The sequence below is a fragment of the Antrostomus carolinensis genome, unplaced genomic scaffold (genome assembly GCF_000700745.2).
Source record: "Antrostomus carolinensis isolate BGI_N321 unplaced genomic scaffold, ASM70074v2 scaffold10271, whole genome shotgun sequence".
In the NCBI taxonomy this organism is placed as follows: domain Eukaryota; kingdom Metazoa; phylum Chordata; class Aves; order Caprimulgiformes; family Caprimulgidae; genus Antrostomus; species Antrostomus carolinensis.
Window position 1 is genome coordinate 102,264 of NW_010292040.1, and position 21,560 is coordinate 123,823.

General features: G+C 38.7%; 1 protein-coding gene across 1 annotated transcript in view; it reads right to left on the reverse strand.

Moving 5' to 3' along the window:
- Nucleotides 1-20,394, reverse strand: part of ROBO1 (roundabout guidance receptor 1) — a gene marked incomplete at its 3' end in the record, with an annotated part of 86,807 nt that extends 66,413 nt beyond the window's left edge. Inside the window, exons 1-4 of the mRNA XM_010176809.2 lie at nucleotides 20,377-20,394; nucleotides 17,792-17,912; nucleotides 13,439-13,577; nucleotides 12,062-12,189 (exon numbers count right to left, since the gene is read on the reverse strand). Of these exons, the coding sequence (XP_010175111.2) occupies nucleotides 12,062-12,189; nucleotides 13,439-13,577; nucleotides 17,792-17,912; nucleotides 20,377-20,394 (406 nt within the window). The remainder of the gene's footprint in view (nucleotides 1-12,061; nucleotides 12,190-13,438; nucleotides 13,578-17,791; nucleotides 17,913-20,376) is intronic.
- Nucleotides 20,395-21,560: the final 1,166 nt, after the last annotated feature.

The window sequence follows — 21,560 nt, forward strand, 5'->3', positions numbered from 1 at the left end:
AATATACACAGATAGTGACAAAAAAAGTCAATCAAAAAACAGTCACTGGTTAAGATAATTACAATAAAAGTCCAAAACCACATATATTTTTAACACGTTACAAATACCAAGCCCTTCCACACGTCAGTCTTATCGCTTTATATTGAAAGTAAAAGCAATTATTGTTTAACACTTTCATAGCAAGTAGGTAAGCACCTGCAATACACCATCCTCTGATAAAAACCATGGAGGAAACTGATAATATCCCATCTGCCCACATTCATTAGGCATGAGGAATACTGGCTTACTGTTCAAACAAATACCAAGGACTCCAGGTGCATTATGAAAACGAAGCAGAAAGAGAATCAGATATAATGTTGGAATTTGGATCATGTTGAAGCCAAGAAGCTGTAACTGAATGCACCAAACCCAGATCACAGAGAGAATTGGGGTTTATGTTATTAGAGACATTTTTCCCAGAAATAATCCCAAACGGAAACAGTTGAAATTACCATTTTTCAAAGATTTGAGTTTCAATTTTAAGGAAGGATTCTAGATGTAAATTAGCCTCCTGTATGTGTGTGGGTTCAGGACTTCTCCAGGAGAAAATCAGTGTGCATTATTCTGCTCAGACCATCTGCAAAGTCTATGATCTGTCAGAGGAGTGGCCAAGAAATGATACACAAGAATTCCCGAGAGAAATATGCTTGAGCCCAAGACTCAGCTCCTGGCTACCCTTGATGGTGTGTATTACCCAGTAACCACACTTTTATAACTGATAAACTCTCTGCTAAACCTGCAATTACAGCCTGACCCCTGCTCTGGAAGCAGGAACGCTTCCCCAGAAAACACAACTCATATTCTACATGAGATAGTCTGATAAAAGACTTCATGGGATGCAATTCTTGCCCAGAGGAAGTAACTCTAAATTACTGATTTTCCATCACGCGAGTTAATGCCAAACAGAGAAAAGTTCAGCCTTCTTGGTAGCGATGCAAAGCTGCCTAAGCTTCTCCTGAAAGCTCCCTTCAAAATTTCTAACAGATAGAAATCTGTCTTGGTTGATCGGTTACATTTCTACAAATTAAATTAACCTAGAAGTGCTGAATGTCCACTTTTCTTTTTACCAGACGGCTTTATTATTGTAGGTCAAAAATAACCCTGTTAATAAATGCCTTTTTTTTTGCCCACCTGTGAAAACAGAGGGGATACTGCTACAGGAAAATAAACCCCTGTAGAAACAGGGCATCACATCGGTTTGCAAGGGCAAAGGGTGAAATTTCATAGAAATATTTAAACAGTTCTGTCAGAGGGACATCATGTGGTTTAAAAGAACAACAATAATAGCAACAACTATGACAAAGACCACTTTCTTAGCTTGATTTACATCCTATCGATATCTAAGGTTACTAAAACTGAGAAGTAACTAGTTTTTCCTCTGTTATGGCCATTTTATTTGACAGCACTTTCAAATATGAAGTAAATTAATTTTCCCTGCGTTAATCATGGCTTTTCACCTGGCAGCTGGGGGAATAACCTGTTGTAAAGGCAGGAAGTTAGCATGTAAAACCACAAATACCAAAGGAATAGTTTTTTTGCCTTTCAAGTAATTTCCTTGACATGTGAGGTTTTTCAGGGAAGACGTGCCCAGTCACTGAACAAAAAACAAAAGAGAAGTGGTTTCCAGACCAGTGACATGATCTTTTAATGCCTTATTCCTGCCAGCAATCCCATCAACCTCACTGGGACTATTGGTATCCTCAAATCCACTTGCAGGAGCAGGAATTTGCAGTTTTAGGACTTAAACTACAGAATAGTTGCCAGATGTTAATGGAGCAACTATTTTATTTGATAGATGTTGTATTGTAGATTCAGAGGATAATCAGGTTGGAAGCAACCTCAGGAGGTCTCTAGTCCGACCTTCTGCTCAAGCAGGGTCAGCTATAGGGTGAGACTAGGTGGCACAGGGCTTGATCCAGTTGGTTCTTGAAAACTTCCAAGACTGAGAAGACCCAGCCTCTCTGGGTAACCTGCTCCACTGCTTGACCATCCACCCAGTGAAGAAATCTCTCCTTATACCCAACCTCAGCCTCTCTTGTTTCAACTTTTATCTCTCGTCTTCCCACCATGCACCACTGTGACAAGCCTGGCTCCGACTCACCAACAACCTCCCAGTACATACTGGGGCTGCTGTTATGTCCCCCCTCGAAGTCACTTCTTCTCCAAGCTCAGCAAGCACGTTCTCTCAGCCCTTCAGCATAAGACCTCAACACACTGTAACGCCTGCTTCTCTAAATAACACATTTTGTCATCCATCTCACAAAGGTGAATGCAAATGCTGATGAAGTGTTTACAACTCATTGGTTTTCTCATATTTAGAATGAAATATTACAGTTATGTCTATTTCTGATATTGGACAAGCTAGAAACTTCAAGTAACCCTATTTACCAAGCTGTGGTAGTAATTATCTATCTCAAAAAGAGTAAAATTACTGAAATTTTCATTCATTTATACTAACAAGGTGCTTTTGAGATCCTGAGACTCAAGGTAGTACTTAATTACTAAACAGTATTTTGCTCTGCATATTAAATACTCATTAATTATTGTTCTGTTATTATTTATGAATACCATCCAGGTGCTCTGAACATACCTTGTTATTCAGCTGACACAAGCAGAATAATTTCAATTTAACCTCAACACATTTCATTTTTGATTATTTCAATAAAAATCTTCACATCTTCAAGGACTGCTTGACACCCTTCTAGCATATAGAGGCTATTATAAAGGAAGCAAGAAATTCTAACTCTACACTGGAGAAATGAAGCAATCCCAATCTTCAGGGCAATAATTACACACCATAATCAAGTTCATATGCAATTTTTAGCCTCCGTGTACATCCTTGGCCATAGGACTAACATAGGAAATGGAATTCAGAATGCTTTCTGTTAATTTAGCGATACATTAATCCCAGTTCTGGTGCAAAATATCAGAGGCCATGGAGTCAAAATCAAGGATTCTCCCTCCTGCAGCAAGCGGGAAGGTACCTGTCCTCAGCTCTGCAATGAGTTTGTTGGTTCCATTACCGGCATTCAAGTGTCACAGAGCTTCTCTGCTCTCTTTGGTGGCTCCAGCTCCACTCAGCTGATAAACAGCCCAAGATCTGTGCGTTAACCAAACCACCCGCTGCTGTTCTCCTTGCAGGAGCTATCAAATGGCATTGGCTCCTTATGGATTTCTGCCCATTTTGAGATTTAATTTAGGCTGAGAGCTGTTTCCCTCCTCAACTCTAATTGATGGGGCTGGGCAGTGGAATCTGGCTCCATCTCAGCTGTGTCTCAGTTGTGGAACTATATTATCTTAATGTCTGCTTCACAGCAGGGTGATGAATCTCCCCTTTGAAACACTGAAAAAGTCAAGATGAGGAGAGCTACACAAGTGTGTGTGGGGGAGGAACCTGCTGCAAAAACTGGTGGTGAGAGAACAGTGTGTAAAATGCACTCACATGAGTTTTTTGATTTGCAACTGATTTGGCTGATACTACCTACAAAATAAGAAAGTTCAGAATCTCTCCTTCTTCAGGAGTCAATGAAGATTTCTATGATAAAAATTAAAAAAAAAGTGGAAATGAGCTTTGCAGTGTGGTTTTAAAAGGTAGCATTTCTCAGGTTAATACACATAGTACACAGTTTAAAATGTTTGTAAATCCTGTAGTCATTGCCTTGAGGTGGGCAAGAGAAATCTGAAATTTGGGGCTTAGAAGACAGAGAGAGGGATTTAAGGTCTTCCAGAAGTTCCTCTCCTAGTCTCTCCTCCTCCCTCCTTGCTCTGCATCCTCCTAAACCATCCTATAAACCAAATACAATTTAGAGAGCACACTTAGGACAAGTTTAATTCCATCTATTTGAAAACTAGAGTAATGCAGTAAACTGTGGAGTCCTGTTTCCCAGGCTTCTCTTTTTGGAGAAGAGTTGTCTTCGCCTGTGTTTAAAAAGAATTGAGTTAATTTTGGGCACTGCTGCAACCTAAGTAGTCGTGGCTACAAATATTTATACTAAAGCCTTTTAAAAGAGTGTAAAAAGATAGATGAATTCTAAATAAGCTGTGCAGAAGTACAAAAAGATTATGCTAGCTGGATACTATTTGAAGAATTCTTAGGAGCCTCCTACTGCATTTTTTATCTTACAGTAAAAGATAGTAGAGCTGAAAAGGAAATGGAGTGGGATTTTTTCCCAGTTGTTTACAATAGCACAGTTTTCTTTTTGGAAAGAAGTACCTTGAAATCCATAGCAACCTTCTTATAATAAGCTAAAGCTATTTGTGAAAAGTGGCCAAAGCCCCATGATCAATGGATGCCAAACACACATTAAAAATGGAAGGACAATAAATCTCTACAGTGCAGTAACTTTTGATCACTAAAAAATGTTATTTTGGGCGCGGAGCACTCAGTAAGGAATATTGTCAACTGAAACAGATACTATTTCACAAGAAATCTGGACTTCTTTTTATGGGGACACCACACCCCCCACATAGAGACAACCCAAGCCTACACATGGGACACTAATACCTGAACTTACTCTCTAACTATGTTAACAGGAAGGTAACTGTTACATATTAATGAATTTTAATTATAGGTAGCAAAAAATACAACACATAATATTTCTATACAGGATGAAATTACTCATCAGGTACTTGGAAATTTTACTATGATGGAGGTAGAAAAGGGAACAAGCTGCCTAAGGACATAAACAAAAAAATATGTGCAAAAATAAAATAAAAATAAAATAAAATAAAACAAATCCAGGCTAGTCATCCAGATTTTCATACAGTGAAGCAGTGGGTCACCTCTGCCAAAAGACGATAATCCTGAGCCTGAAAGGAAAACCAGCCTGAAACAAAAGCGTTGCTGCAGCTATGATGGTTTAGGGATGTTAGCAAACATGTTTTGAGGTTAAGTCTTAGTTAGGTTAGTTATGCTCTTCGAGAAAGAAAACCTGACAAGATCTGAGCACCCAAGAACTCTGAAGGAAGAGGCACAGAAAAGGCCATCATGCTGGTGGGAGACTGGACCACAGCAGAACCCTCTCTCAGGTGAATTCTTTCTCTGCACCGAGATCCAAGTATCAACGTGCTACTGAACTGTGTCAAAAGAGACAGAGGTTCTTTAACTTGAGGAGCTCCAAGTCCTAAGTGGGTTCATGATGGCACTGAAAGATGCCAGAGAACAGAATCCCCTGCAGTGTTTAGAGAGAACAGGACATTTGTGAGGACAAGACAAGCAACCTGAAGTCTATGCAGACAGCTCTGGTTTTTTCTCAATCCTCTCATCCTATTCCATATATAAATGGATAAAAAAAATATATATATAAATGGAAAAAAAAAAAAATCAACCCAAACTTTGGGAGCTAATGCGTGGTCATAGCATCAAGAGGAGCACACGTTTATGTCCTGCAGAAACCAATGTGACCATACTTGATATTTAGTAGTTCAACCTGAAGAAATAGGTTCTTCTGGAAGATTCTGATACTGAGCCTACTAGGCGATGCAGTTCACATATAAAGACTGCAAGATACTTTATGGCCAGCTCTTGAGTGCTATTCAGCACCTAATAATAAAATATTTTAATGTTCAAACAAAATATAATTCATAGCAACAAATGGTACTCAAACCAGCTTATCAAAATAACGTTTGAATGCACTGTTATTGTAAGTCAGCATTTTTTTTGTCAAGAACCAATTCAGAGATGACTGGTTTTAATGATGCATGTAAAATAACAAAAATAGAAGAGAGTGCACTATAATCGTTGTACAGTCCTTATGAAAATTACTTACAGGTTATAAACAAGGCAAAAATAAAGCATGTTTTATCTTTTTATGGATGTTTATCACAATTTAATAAAGCCTAAGTTTATTTCAGTTTATTTCAGAATGAACATATAGCGAAGTACTGCTGAAAGACAACCAATGAACATTATTACTCCTTACACTCTAGCTAATTTTACACATAAAACTAAAAATCTGCAACCTCGACAACTTTTAGTAAAATTCTACGTTGTCTATTTCAAAGGTAGAATTATTGACATGTTATCTTTAGAACAGCAGCCACAAAATAAAGTGAAGCCTGATACAAAACCAATTGATTTTTCCCTAGGCATGGGATTTAGGAAATTGCAGGCACTAGAAAACAGGCTTCGGATTTTCTTTGCTGCTTTTTAATGGAGTGCTGAAGTATATTGCACAAATCCACTTTCTTCATTCTCTGCTGCGAGTAATTAAAAGGTAGAATTGTTAAGAACTTTATAGTAAATAAAGCCCTTTCAGCAGAAAAAAAAAAGCTCCTAGCTTCAACTTCTTTTTGTAGTAATGTTTCTCCAAATTGTTTGGACTTCCATTCTACTTGCTCAGAAACATCTGTCTCAAGTGCTTGTTTCAAAGTACTAAATTGCAGGAAGGGATCTCAAAAGTTTTTAAATGTTATTTCCCTGTAAGCAATTGCTGTCACTGTTGTGAGACTCTATGTTAAAAAAAAAACCCCTCCCAACAAACTCCATTAAAAAACTTAAAAACCATAGAAGCAGTTATTTATTAAAATATGTTACATGGATTTGAAGCAACTATAAATCACTTTTTTTTTTTCTCTCCTTAAATTTTGCTGAAATATTTACTGATTCCTTCTTTTTCCTGTATTTCAGAGATGCTTCAGGAATCTCAGTGTTCATCACTCGCATCAGCAGATAAAGCACCTTCAGGGCACTAGTCTCTTCTTCAGATAAGTTTCCTCAGCTCCTTCTGATTAACTCTTTAAGATTTATATTCCTTCACCAGAAATAGGTGGCAGCCAAACTCCTCAGATCTCTGACAGACATCTGAAGAGCTGTCCCAGTTTCCAGCAGTCATTAAGGGGGAAAGGGCTGGCTCTTGAAGCTACACAAATCACAAGAGATAGTTTCCCTCATTCATTCTGCCAAAAGTTTATTAATTAAAAACCCCATGAAGTTCATAGGACAATCACTATTCTTCCTTCTTCTTCCATGGGGATTGAAGACAGAATAGAGCCTAAAATTAGTTCTTTCAAAAGGAGAAATACTGACTTAAAGAGAGACCATGTAAGCAAGTTTAGATTTAAATTCAAATCCTATTTTTAAAATTCAAGTGGTTAAATTCACCCACAATACTGTGAGGCATCCACCACAAGACCTCATAACCACTATACACCTCAACAGCATTTCTGTAATCCCATCAAAATCTGAATTTTGTCTTTGTTATTTTAACGTAGGTACCTTAGATGCCTATAAAGCAATTACATTCACAGACAATTCATAGTGTGTACCAGTGGCCTGACGCAGTGGAAACATTTCTATGGTATCTGACAGATAAAACAGCAAATCCTGCTGCTTTTTATTCCAGGTGGTATTCTCAGCCCTACCCAGAAACCTTATCAAATAGATGTCTTTTACAGCGTGCCTTGCAGCTACGCTGTACAAAGAGAGGGTGGAAGGAGGAGGAAATTCCAGACCTGAAGCGTGTGCCACCTCTTCAGATTAAAATTCCTTGTCAGTCGATTAGTACAGCAAAATTACAGCCAGAAGTCACTTATCAAAAGTTCTGCTCACTCTCCACCTCGCAGACAAGCTCTGCTAACCCTAAAATTAACAACATCATATGCTAAAAACCCTTTGATATCAAAGATCACCACTGTAAAATATGAAGTGGCCCAAGTAATTTCCATAGGAATTATTCTTTTTTCCTGCCAATCTGGTAACACTGAATGTGTTTAGTGCCTTTGAATGGCAAAATTTACATTTTACAGTTCATGTCAACGCATATCAGGCAAGGCACGGTAACAAGTACTGCAAGCTTGCTCCTCCAGAGCCACCGCGTGAGGAAGAACAGTTGAGAAGAACTCAAAGGTTGAGGGTTGTAGTTCATTACCGACCTACTGGTGACTGATGGTCACCAACAGCCGCAGTGTTGGTATTATTCTTGTGAAGTCCTCAAGTCAACTGCCCTACCTGACCCTTTTTTCTTTAACTCCTGCTGAGTATCACTACACTGTCTTTGCTGTAATGGTTCTTGGCCAACTGCATAGTAGGACTTTCACTGGAGCCATCATTTCCACTTGTATCAGAGAGTAAAGCTGGTTTCAGCAGAAATTATAATCTACTCTTTTATAAAATAAGATGTTAAAAAAGCCTAATTAAATACTGCAAATGGGAGCGAAGCAAATGGAAATAGGGGAAAAAAAATGAGAAACCTCTGGTTGTTAGATTTACTTAAAAGTATTTTTATGATTAAATGTGAAATTTGCAGATTCTTGAAGAAGCCCTACTTCTATTTGCTTTAATAGTGAAGCTAATTCTCTTTCAGAACTGAAGTTCCAAGGCATGTGGTTTCTGTAATTTTGTGTGTCTAAGGAACATGGGCTTCCATTATATATATGATAAGGAAATATTTAATATTACAATTTCTACAGTCTTACTTGAAGGCATAAAACTAAGCAAATCACATAATAAAACCTCCACGAAAACATGAAAAGCATCTTGCACATATATTAAATAAATACACAATAAATATATCCAACTTGCTTAGTGCTAGAGCAAGAGAGAAATCCACTGGTTCCAGAGACGCATCTTTGGCCTTTGTTTCCCTTTTCTGGAGCATATCAGCTACTTGGTAAAACATCATGTATTGGTAAAATATAATGTACTGTACCCTGGGCTGCTTCCTGGCAGTTTGTATTGACTGAGGTATTTATTTAATAATTAATCATCTCCTGAATTAAACGCTTCCACATGTATTTAGCAACTTCTCTGGATGCCTTACATATGCATTACACATCGCTGCAAAATGAAAACAGCGGCCTCAGATGCTCTAATTTTAGGAAAACGTGAACAACAGCAGGATTACATTTTATTAACTATTTCATTTTCCAAGGAGAAAATAAGATAACTTGACAAACAGTTTCTAGGATGGAAATGCTTTTAAGCTGCAATGGTAAAAGACTAAGTGAAGGGTTCAAACTTCTATGTCAATACAGAACATTAAATTTGGTTTCAGAATATGATCGAAATCACATTAAAAACACAGGATCTGTACTTCACATAGGAAACTCTAACAGTCCCCAAAGTCAGGGCTGGGTACAGAGGAAAACAGTGATTCCCATAATCAGAACCTGTGATGCTGGTGCCATAAGCAGGAAGAACAATGAAATGGAATAGATATTGCCCTTTTTTTGGTATTTTCTAGAGTTAGCACCCTATTACGTGCAGTTGAACTACCTGAGTTGACAGGTCCTAGTTCATGGACACAGAGAAGGTCAATTAGCCCAGCTCAGAGCCAGTGCAGTGTGGTTTTCCTGACCCGGGGAGCACTGCAGGGCACACACTACGCGCTCCAACCTCTGCTAGATCAAGTAGGGTCAGAGCTGACCTGGAGGTAATAATAACACCAGATTGTTGAGCTTGGAGAAGAGAGGGCTCCAGAGAGACTTCACTGAGGCCTTCTAGTACCTGAAGGGTACTAGAAACAGGCAGGCGAGTGACTTTTTCCATGGGCAGACAGTGAAAGGACAAGGGGAAATGGTTTTAAACCGGGAGAAGGGAAATTTAGGTTGGATATTAGGAGGAAATTTTTCACCCAGAGGATGGTGGGGCACTGGCCCAGGTTGGCCAGAGAAGCTGTGGCTGCTCCTCCCTGGAAGTGTTGAAGGCCAGGCTGGATGAGGCTTTGAGCAACCTGGTCTAGTGGAAGGTGTCCCTGCTGATGGCAGGGGGGTTGGAACTGGGTGAGCTTTAAAGTCCTTTTCAACCCAAACCTGCCTGGGATTCTATGGTTCTATGATTGATTCTATGATCCAGGGCCACTCTCTGCTGAGACACCAGGCTAGCTATTCACCATATTTCACCAACACATCCCTGACACCTGGGTATCTCACCTAGCCCTGGAGTTGCACACACCACCTTTTAATACCCCAGATAACCCGGTATAGTGCAGAACACAGATAGACAGGTCAACTACAGTGCTTGAGGCCTGAAAATTAGGGACAATTAGCAAAAGTGCAGAAAAGACTTGACCTTTCCATTCCTTAAATCACCCAGAAAAAATACTACTTATGAAAAAAAAAAAATTCTTGTCAGAGCTGTGTGTCCATGAACAGTCAGATCAATGTCAGCAGTGAAACAAGAAGATCAAATCTACCTCTCTAGATGGAGCACAGTCAAAAAGCTGGCCCTTTAAATAAAAATAGGGATTTTAAAGAAGGGAAGAGGAAAGGAGGAAAGGGAAGAAGAGGAGAGGAGGAAAAAAATGTGAAAAAATCTAGTGAAAAATGCATATTTTTTAGATGAGTCTTTTTTGTTTTTTCTTCCCATAAAACTAGGTCTCCTGGATACTCTAATAAATGGATTTTGATCACAATTTACTACATTATCAGCTACAAATTGGCTTTACACATTACAGCTTCTCACATCAATCCTTTCTATGAACACATTAGTACAGACAAAGGGCTCAGTAGGTAATCCATTCACACCAGGAAACAAATTATCCCATAACAATATCCGCAGAGCAAAGCTTTACACTGGAAATATCTACTGTGGAATACAAACACTTAAAAAAACCCCCAAACTTGCTGAATCAAGACTTAGGTTATGATCAGGTTCCTCAAAAGCACCATTTTCTTATCAAAATTCCAAATACTGCACTCTAGATCTCCAACATCTATGTAGTTACGTCATTTTATATCTAAGTAGCACCGTGAACCTAAATGGGATTACAAGAACGTGTTTGCTTATTATTCTGAACAGGACTATAAGGGATTAGGGCTCAACAATAGCTTATTTCCAGAAACGTAACTGCTCAGCCATTCATAAAGAAGATTTTCTGAGAATACTATCATTTTACAAGATTAACAGTTGATATAAAACATGATCTTCAGAAGAAACCGCCATTTAAAAAACAATTCAGCCCTTTTCTTTTGAATAAACTGCTTACTGCTCACATGTTGATCTTTTATTCTAAAATATCCTAAATCTCTTACGCTGAAAGGTTAAGAGTTGGTTATTCTGCAAACAAAAGGTATCAGTTTTGATGTATAAACATCACGGTGAGTAACAAAACAGAACATCTCAAAATTACTGGTTTTATGAGAGCTAACAAAAGAATTCCTATTTTCCTAACAGCTACAGATGTTAGGGACACCAAATGTTTCTGGTGGAAAAAAGAAGAGCAGGTTAAGGACAAGACCCTTCCTCTTACAATAAATGTGTCAAAGAGAGGCTTGTTACCAAATAAAACACTTTTAAGCCTATACTTCCCCAGAACTCCATCATGACCAATTCCCACTGAACAGAGAAAAGGACAGAAGGACCATCAGTGCTTCGAAAAAAGCATCAGGGTGACATCATTGCCTGTCTGCTAGCCAGGAAAGGAAGAGAGGGATTATCTGAACACTGAACATCTGGATTGTGTATATAAAGGCAATGAAGGATTTTTATACATATTAGTTCAGAGTTCCACTGAATTTTTCTCTTACCAAGACACAGTAGTGCTCCGATACGCTTTTATAATGAAAAAGCAACAGGAATTCCAGGTCTGGGTTAGTGTATTAAAAGACACACAAATAGATTTATCATTCAGTGCTTCTTTACTATATTTAATTGAAAAAATCTGGCAGATACTTGAACTTCCAACTCGTTCTTTTCAAATTAAAACAATGCTGTTTGGCAACACAGCTTTTCTTCTTTCTTGTAGGGTTTCGGATACAACGATTTTAAGTGATGTGATTCTGATCACATTGAAGTTCAAACCATACTCAACTCCCCATCCCAGTACCACGAAAACTGCTTGCAAAAAATTTTACATGTGAAGTTATTCAACTTCTTAAGGATTACAACTCAAACCAAATTTATATTTTTGCATTTTTGTTTTTTTTTTTACAACTCAGCATAGAGTTCCTGCATAAGTCACAACTCTAATAGTTGTGTAGAGTCAACTAGTCTGTCTAGCAACTCTACGAAATTGTCACCCCCCCCCAAAAAAAAAATCAATTTTATTCCAGATTGGAGGACGATGCAAAGAAACATTCTTACCTTGAACTGTTAGAGTTGCTGATGCTTCAGCTTTTCCAACCATATTTTCTGCAACACATGTATACGAGCCCATGTCTCCTGCCATAACTTTACGGATTTTCAAGGTATGATCATCCCGGATTTCGTATCTTTAATCACAGTAATAAAGAATTAATAGGAATAACAGAACTTTGTACAATTTCTGTAAAGGCTAAAAACATGGTGGGTTCGCTCTCAAATATTTTTATTCCTATGTTTCCTTTAGAAATAAAAATATGCATAAATCCTTATAAATTGATAATGTAAAGATAAAGTTTTAAAAGCAAAAGATACCTAAATATTTGAAAACTTCATTCAGATTTCATTTGCAACATGAGTCAACTTCACTGATGGCAGCAGAACTTCAGTACTGGTGTAATACAACTGTAAAGCTCTAACGCAGAACGTTTAATTGTTAGAACTCTTAACAAGTAAATGTAATAATAGTTATTATTCTCCCTATATTTTTGTTCATCTGAATGATTTTTTTAATAGGATTGAAAATAAATTATTGCTCTCAAGAAGATCAGAATTACTTGAAAGTCAAGATAAATCACAATTCATTCAATATTTTTTTTTTAAAGAACAATGGGGCCTTTTACCATTTCCTCTCCTTTCATCACCTTTTTCCTCTTCATTGTACAATGCAGTCAATGTGTTTCTCTTTATGGGGAGTAGATTTTTCTCTTAAAAATGCTCTAGTTTTCATTAAAGCTACAGGCTAGATTAACAGCAAGCTGGATTTGGACGGCTGGAGCCAACTGTTAAAGTGTTTCTTCTTTCAATCCCCTTCCCTAATAGCTTTTTAACTGATGATTGGGGATTCCAAGTATATAAATAAATAATCTTTCTACCACAGACTGTATTTCTTTTTAATAAGGTGATTTACTTTTTCGCCTGAATTAGAGTAATGACAGGAAAAAAAAAGTTAATTGGAAACTTAGTAGCAAAACCATGTATAACCAAGGCAGCTTTCTACATTATCAATTTATATCAGTATATATTTCTTGATGGTGTAATCTAATTTACTATTTGCTTATTACACATTCCCCAAAACTTTTAGTAATTACAAAAGACTCTTCACGTGAAGAATTCATCTGTATCAGATATTACTGACTGAACTTTGTTATTTTTTTGTTGTATTTGTCATGTGTTGTCACAACAAAACCTTGAGAACAAGTTGTTCTTAAGTTTCATTATAATTATAACCTCAAATACAGCTCGATGGTAATTAGAAATGTCTTACTAGATCAAGCCTTTTCCACTCAAGAAAAAGAAATGCTAGCTGTCAAATGTTGAATGGCTACATCATATCCCAAGCTAGATGTCCTAAAAAAAAGGTAACTCCATGTACTGCACCTTGCTTTTGGTAATTCCCCATCGTCTTTCCTCCATCTTACTGTAGGGACTGGGTCACCTCTTGCCTCACACTTAAACTCTGCACTGTCATCCACAGTCACAGCCAAATTACTTGGTCTCTTCACAAAAGATGGTCTCTCTAAAAGGAAAGGAAAGGATAAAAAACAGATTAGTCCAGCAGCTCTCTGCCCAAATTGCCATTTTCCCTGAGCTGTGGCTGTTAGAGCAAGGGGAGCAGGGTGATGAATGTCATGGAGGTGCCTCTGCTGCTGCTCCTCTTGCCCCCAGCCCAGGCAGAAGGTCCATAGCCCTGTAGATGTTCAGCACTGTGAACCTCAGCATTAGGGCTGGGAGGGAGAAGCGCAGTAATTAGCAAAACCCCAAACTGGCATTTGGCTCTGCCAATGAGATATTTCATCTCATACCATGTCATGGTCAGCACATTAAACAGGGCTGACTGGAAATCATGGGGATTGTCTTGGGGATGACTCGGGCTCTGGCTCTCCCAGGATTGGGGTTTGGGGACTGTCTGTGCTCCGGGATCGCTGCTGGGACAGGCTGTGCATCGGTCGGCAGGTGGTGAGCAACTGCACTGGGCATCTCTCATTTGTATGTTCTGTTATTACTGTTGTTATCATTATTATTTTATTTCAATTAGTAAATTGGTTTTATCTCAACCCACTAATCTTCTTGCTTTTACCCTTCCAATTCTTTCTCCTGCTCCCTCAGGCGGGGAGAGCGAGAGAGCAACGGGGTGTGTGTTTGGCTGCAGTCAAAGGAGTGAAACCCCCTCAAGGAGCAGCCAGTGTTCAGTGCAATCATTTTCAATGCTGCATTAGAAAGACAACGTTTTCTTTCACTAGCACACATAAAATAAAACAAACCAAAGAACCCCGCAATGTCCTCTCTCCATTTGCTGTTCACAAAAATCACTGTTATCCCTGACTTACATTGTAGGACACGGGTGACCCAAGTCCTGGCTCACCACAGTCAGATTAACTGCTGCATACTTTTTCTCAGGCTTTCTGAAACAACACAGGACCTCAGTACAGGCTGTGCTATTCTGGCAAACCAGCTACCAGCTGGAAATTTCAGAAAAGGGAGTGACACACTTTTCCACCTGCAACAGGGTTCAAAGCTCTATGATGCCAGACCACTCATGGTTCTGTAGTTCCACACCAGGCTGGAGGGCAGTGAAGTTTGCACACACACAAGGAAGAAAAGTGTTTTTAACAATTTCTGAGATACTCCAGGAAGGATTATCCATCCAGAAAGGCTGCACCAGATGACAACAGGATGTCCATAAAAGACCAGAGAAGGGTGACCCAAGTCCTGGCTCACCACAGTCAGATTAACTGCTGCATACTTTTTCTCAGGCTTTCTGAAACAACATGGGACCTCAGTACAGGCTGTGCTATTCTGGCAAACCAGCTACCAGCGGGAAGTTTCAGAAAAGGGAGTGACACACTTTTCCACCTGCAACAGGGTTCAAAGCTCTGTGGTGCTACTCATGGTTCTGTAGTTCCACACCAGGCTGGAGGGCAGTGAGGTTTGCACACACACAAGGAAGAAAAGTGTTTTTAACAATTTCTGAGATACTCCAGGAAGGATTATCCATCCAGAAAGGCTGCACCAGATGACAACAGGATGTCCATAAAAGACCAGAGAAGGTTTAACAGGAGAGTGCTTGGCAGGCTCCTTTGCCTAAGGCAGGTGACCTTTTTGCCTATAAACCTGTGAAAGCTCTGAGAGAGGTGAGGAGGCACTTGCATGTTTTGATTTGTATGTATTAAAGATATAAATATAAGCTCCCAGGAACTGGAAGAGTCTGAAGCCATAGGCACGATCAGGAAGTGTGAACACCACAAATTTCTCACAGGAGTACAAAAGCACCAGACAGAGAGATAAAGAGACCATCCCATGTTCTTAGTGTCTCACATTTGTGCTCGAGAAAGGTGGTTCTGAATATGACTTGGACTTGGCAGATAAAGATATACAGATTCAGTATTATAAAACCTCAGGGAGTGGTTCAAAAAGGACTGCGGTGCAAATGTGAACAAAACCCTATAAAAGAGGTTCCTTTATTCTTGTGGATGTCCAGACCAACTAGACACTTGTGTTGTAGAAGACTTGCCTTTGCTTGCAATGCTAGGCAAATAACGTTAGATAAAATAGCAAGTTGACCTTTAAGCTGTCAGTTCTAGCCTGGGTTCATATCCAAGAAGTGAGAAATAAAACAGAGACCTACAGACATGAATCTAGCTGTGAATTAAAAAAAAATATAAATATAGACATTGCCCTCTGCCCCAGCCCCAGTCTTGTAGGTGCAGTAAAAACACGATCTGAATGCAGGAAAAGGACCAAACTCAGAGTAAGAATAGTTTGGGGAAGAATATTTCAGTTAACAATGCAAGAGAAAAAGCACTGATCTGGTAAGGCCAGGGCTGCTGCACAACAGCAAACCCAGCAAAGCCACGCTGTTCTCCAGAGGAGCTTCCCACAGGAAGAGTAACAGTCCGAGGGCTTTCGTCTGCCCAGTCATAACACTGATTCAAACCCACAATCGGGTAAGGGAAATCAGCACTGATTTAAGGATCTGTCTTTGTCACACCATTATTTGGTAAATTCAAGGAAAGCTTAGCAAGGATCACTTTGAAACCTTCTAATATTACAGTTTCTGGCATGCAATCTTCCCCCTGATCTAAAGCAGAGACCTAAAAGCAAAAGTTCAACTTCCAAATAGCCAAACCCCATAAACAGAAGATTTATGCTTAAAGATTTTAATATCCCAAGTCAGCATGTTTCTCATACTTTTTTCACGCATATCCAAGGCCTGAGTTGAAAGAATAAGGTGTATTAAAGATTTCTAGACACAGACTGATAAGACATTCAAAGCTTTACTGTCCTGTTTGAAAAGAAAAGCTCACTAGTTTCCCCAGGCTGAAAATCAGAAATATGTTTGAAGGGAAAAGGAGACGAAGAAAAAGGCAAAGGCAGCCCTCTCTGTGCAATGCATCCCTCTTACAGCAAGAGGAGGACTTTCCAGCCTGGATTACATAGCAGTCCATAACACGATTCCCTAGTTTGTAGTAGATTGTTGATGAGCAATTAACTGGCATAGTTAACCAGGAGCCCAGTGTCAGGACTCTACTGGTGTAACTATGACTTTCTTTCAGTTCTAGATTTTGCTGGGAGGTTCTAAAAGCCTATGTGACAATCAGCCTCCTCCTAAAGTGCTTCAAAGGTGTCAATAAACTAAAAAATATCCCTGAACAACAACACAGTGGATCATAGGAAGTCTTCCTTAGCTTCTAAAGAGTAGCACGCTCCCTTGCTGGATATTCAGTTTCAGCAGCTTTAAGATGGTGCACGATCTCGTTTTATTACTAATAACCCTGCTTCAAACAAAACTCTGAATGGGACTTCAAGTTCTGCGAGTCCTAACTCTAAAAAATAGTGAAGACAGATAAAAGTGCCAAAGACTGACATGACAGATCCTAAATTTCAATTAAAACCAAAACAAAATAATAAAAAAACCCCACAAAAACCCTCCCCAAACCCCCCTAAAAAACCCCCAAGAGCCAGCAGTACTGCAGCAGCACTGTGATAGAAACCAGTTGTGTTATGAACCATGGCTTGGACATTCTCATGCTTTGATGCTAAAATATCTCTTCCTTCTGCAGAAACAATTAAGCTGTCTCAGGCCTCTCCGACACTAAAGTAACATGGGACACATTTTGAATGAAAACTACCAAAGCTGCATCTACGGTGATGACGAGGGAATTGTCCCATGCTGAAGGTATTCTGAGACTGTGCTTGGAGCTACAGCTTCTTTTCTGCAGTTTTTCACAATTTTCAGCTAAACTCAGTTATCTTAAATGAAAAAGTATTTTTGATGCTCAGAGGAACTAGAATTAGGATCACTTGAACAAGTAGATCTGTTTTATCTTTACAGCACTCAGCACACACAACTATAAATGAAAGGATAATTATTTACAATAGAAATTTAGAATACTGATTTTCTTCTTTGAGAGGGAAAAAATTAAGCCTCTGTTTCTTAGTGACATTAATTTTTGTTTTGCTATTATTTTACAATACTGATCCAGTTAGTGGACACTGGAATTCTTTTCAGTTTGAGAACTAAGGAATTGACTTCCGATAGCAAAAGCAGTCCAAGGGGGACTGCAAAGCCATTAACTGCCACTCGTGTGCTAGAACATAACCAGGACAAAAACATTTTCAACCTAAACATTGAAAAGGAAAGAGATGAGAATGATCCTAAATAAAAGGCTTCCTAGGAAAAACAAAAGTTGGTCATTTTCACTAACAGAATCTGACAGAAGGAGTTCTTACCTAAAACAGTGAGCTCCGCAACTTCACTTTCACGTTCTCCAACCATATTTGTTCCAACACACACGTATTTGCCAGCATCATTCTTCCTCGTGTATGTGATCATAAGCTTCCCTCCTCTGATCTAGGACAAATCAAGGATAATAAAATATTTTTAATAGGAACTAATGATTTAATATTTATTAACTTGAAAAAGGTTTAGTTACAGATAATGAAAAAAGCCAAGCTATTTTCCAAATTATACAAAAAAGTGAAAAAAAGAAATAATATTAACCTAGTTTTCTTCTCTTATACAAAAAGCTTGCTTCTTAGTTTGACACCAGTATTTTACAGTCTCTCTGATTTAGACTTCTATGACTCTTCATTCTGCACACTGTAATACTGGCTGTTTGAAAGCCCATTCAATGCTTGTTGGTCAGAGGAGCTACAACCCCTTCCCATGAACAACTGCAGTGTGATATAATCAGGCAGTGAGTGAAAATTAGCACTAGACATAAATCCCATTTTCACATAAAGTGCTGCAATTACTTTTTTCTTGACAAGAAATACACATACATTACCCTACTGGTGGTCATTCTCATTATTATTCATGAATTTTGTGTTTGTTTTGGTTTCCATTTCTAAAGGAAGCGCAGAAAATTTTTTATTCTTTAGTTCTTCACCTTTAAATAAGTAATTTTAAAGGCTGAGAAGCAGCTGGGCAGAAGCATTTAAATCCTTACTGGGAAATGAATAACATTTTGCTCTTAAATCTGAATTAAGTTTTTGGAAGATAAAGGAATTCCAATAACCCCCAAATTAAAAATCATACTTTCCCTTTGTGATTCTGAATCTTATTATTTTATTTAAAAATATATATTAAATGCATATGAAAACATCTGATCTCCCTTTAGAAGTATTTATTCTCCCGTTTCAAAGTTCGCAGCAAAACGCAGCAAAAGTTGTGTAGGCAACTGCATAGATACCATGTTTAATGTACAAAAATGTGACTTAATTACGTTCATTACATCTTTAAGTGAACATATGATTGTGAGTTCAACTACACACGAAAAGCACTGCAGTTCAAGGCACGGGAGGAAGTAAACAATAAATAAAAGCCACATACGAAGCTCCACGAAATGCTCTCATGTGGTCAGTGACAAGGAGAAGAGTGTTCTCAAGATGAGATCTTCTGCTCCAGTTGCCCGCAGGTACAAATCTGTCCCTGAAAATGTGACATCTCGAGCAGCGTTGGGCTGTTATTGTCACTGCAAGATGTACACACCCAAAGGTGACAGTCAGTTATTGAGATAAATGCACACGTCCCTGCCATGGGGGTAGTGTCGCATACAAATCTCACTGTGTTGCCTTTGGCGCTCGTTGTTTGCGAACCGAAAAGATATGTCCTTTATCATCCAGAAATCTAGTAAGGCTGGAATTTCAATGGGGATTTGAGGCATGAAGAATGAAAAAAATAAAGGTGACCTGCAAATACACGTTTTTCAAGAATCTGTGTGCATTTTTAAATTGTTGACTGCATGAAATGATAAGTGTGAGAACAGAATGTAACATGTAACTAAAAGTCTATCTATATTTATTCCTGTTTTACATCTTCCTAAATCACAGAAAAGCTCTTTATTCCCAATTAATCTATGCAAAGGATTTTAAAAAATATTAAAAAGATTTCCACATGTGTTTTGGGGCATTTACATAACCAGATATTTATCCAGAACTACGTACTTCTCATGTATATCAATACTGAGTGCCCTGGTTTTAACAAAGAAATGTATCTGCTTATCACAAGAGTTTACCAACTCAGCTGACGATTTCAAACCCATGGAAACTGAAAGCAGTGATGTGCATACGTGTCTTAAGAGCTGCTGACGTTCAGCAGCACTTGTGCTCCTCTGTGACTTTGGCACTCATGAAAATCCCATTCAAACCCATTACAATATGACACAACTGGATATTTTACAGTAATCGTAACCTCCAGCAAGGTTAGGAGGAACTTCCTAGGAATTATCCCAGGAATCACCACAAGACTCTCTTCAAAGCATAGATGGAGAGATGCATTAAAGCAGAAACATCTGAACAACTGAAAACTCATTGAAAGCTGCTTTTCTTCCAAGTTATTTGAGCTTTACATAAGGAAGGAGAGGCAGAGGAAACATTCCCTCATGGATGCTGAGGCAGATTTCCAAAGACCTGACATGCCTGCTGAAGGAAGCTGTGCTTCCAAGATGGAATTCTGAATGCACTTGGGTTTATTTTTCCTAGAGGTTTTCCTTTGTTGATCTTATTTGTTTGTTTGTTTTCCTTAAAACAGAAGAAGAGTTTAGAACTTTAGCTACAGCCATGGCTATGCCACATTAAATTGTGATGAATTACACAGTCATAATAAAATGTCCCACAAGTGCGTGTGGAATTACGTATGGCTGTAACTGGAGCATTCACAGATGGCTAGAAGAAAGCGTACTTCCTCTGCTGGGTCACTACTCAAGTTTTCCATTAAATTTTAACAATTAAGTACCCACCATCTCAGTAAGATGGATCAAGCCCTTCGATTAACAAGACGTTGCAAATCAAATCTGTATCTACGACAAACTTACATTCTTTATGTGCAACATTTGCCGTTTTTTCTCTCGATAGAGAATCCCAGAAACACCTATGGAGGGCAGGACAATGGCTTTAACTAACAATGAAATACATGTGTGTGAATTTTTGTAGGAATGCTTAAAGAATCACTGCTACAGTTCTTTGTCTTATTAAGTTCACATCCAGTAGGTCCAGTACTGCAAGTTCACATCCAGAATCTAGAACAGTCAAGAGCCAAATCACCTTTGGGGGAAGTATCTGAAATGCTGCAAATCAGAACTATCCATAGTCTGTGGAAACTTAACAGTTAATCAAGGCGTTTTAATTTGAGGGCTTTGGCTCTTCTTCTCATATCTGTGACCCTGCCCCAGAATACACCAGCTGGACTTTATAGTAGCAAATGATATAATGGTTTGAAAAAAAAATGTCAGGCAGTGTACCATTTCATCTGAAACCTCCAGAAGAGCTGTTACCATACTGAACACAAAGAGGAGTCCTTCATTCCTGGTAAACAAGACATAGCAAACAGCTCTATGGCACTGCTCTGGTAGACACTGCACATCATGGGAAAAGAATTGCTTTGCTAACTGCCAAAGTCCTAAGTCCAACTTTGAAAAGATGGAAGTAAGGATCACGTTTCAGTCAGACAGAAATGATGCCAAGGCACTTCTGGACTTTTCACGCCTCTTCACGATTTTGTTCTGTGTCTACCAGCAAATTTATCTGGGCTGTGCAAGGAGAGAATACAAGAATAGCACTGAATACTGAAGAGAGAAAGATTGTCATCAGCGGTTCACAGATGATCTTCAGTTGCCTGTAACACGTACGGACTGTTGTACATATGTTGAGAGAACATATGATATATATGAATATACGACTTACAAAGACTTATTGAAAGCTATTTCCTATGACCTGCCTGTTTCACCACATTTTGTTCATCGGGAGTGAATTGTTCATTCAAGCAAGTCCACTTCATTTTCTTTCTTTAATCAACAGTTGGAGATGTTCATAGAGCAAACTCTAGGCACCCACAGAGTTAACTAGGTCCAGAATTGGAAATTATGGCCACCCAGCAGCAAAAAATCATATACAAATAATGAATCAACTCGGTCAGCCAATAAATCAAATCCATAAAAACTTACCCAAGGGTTCTACAACATACCACCAAGTATTCAGTAGAGCTGCATACATATATATA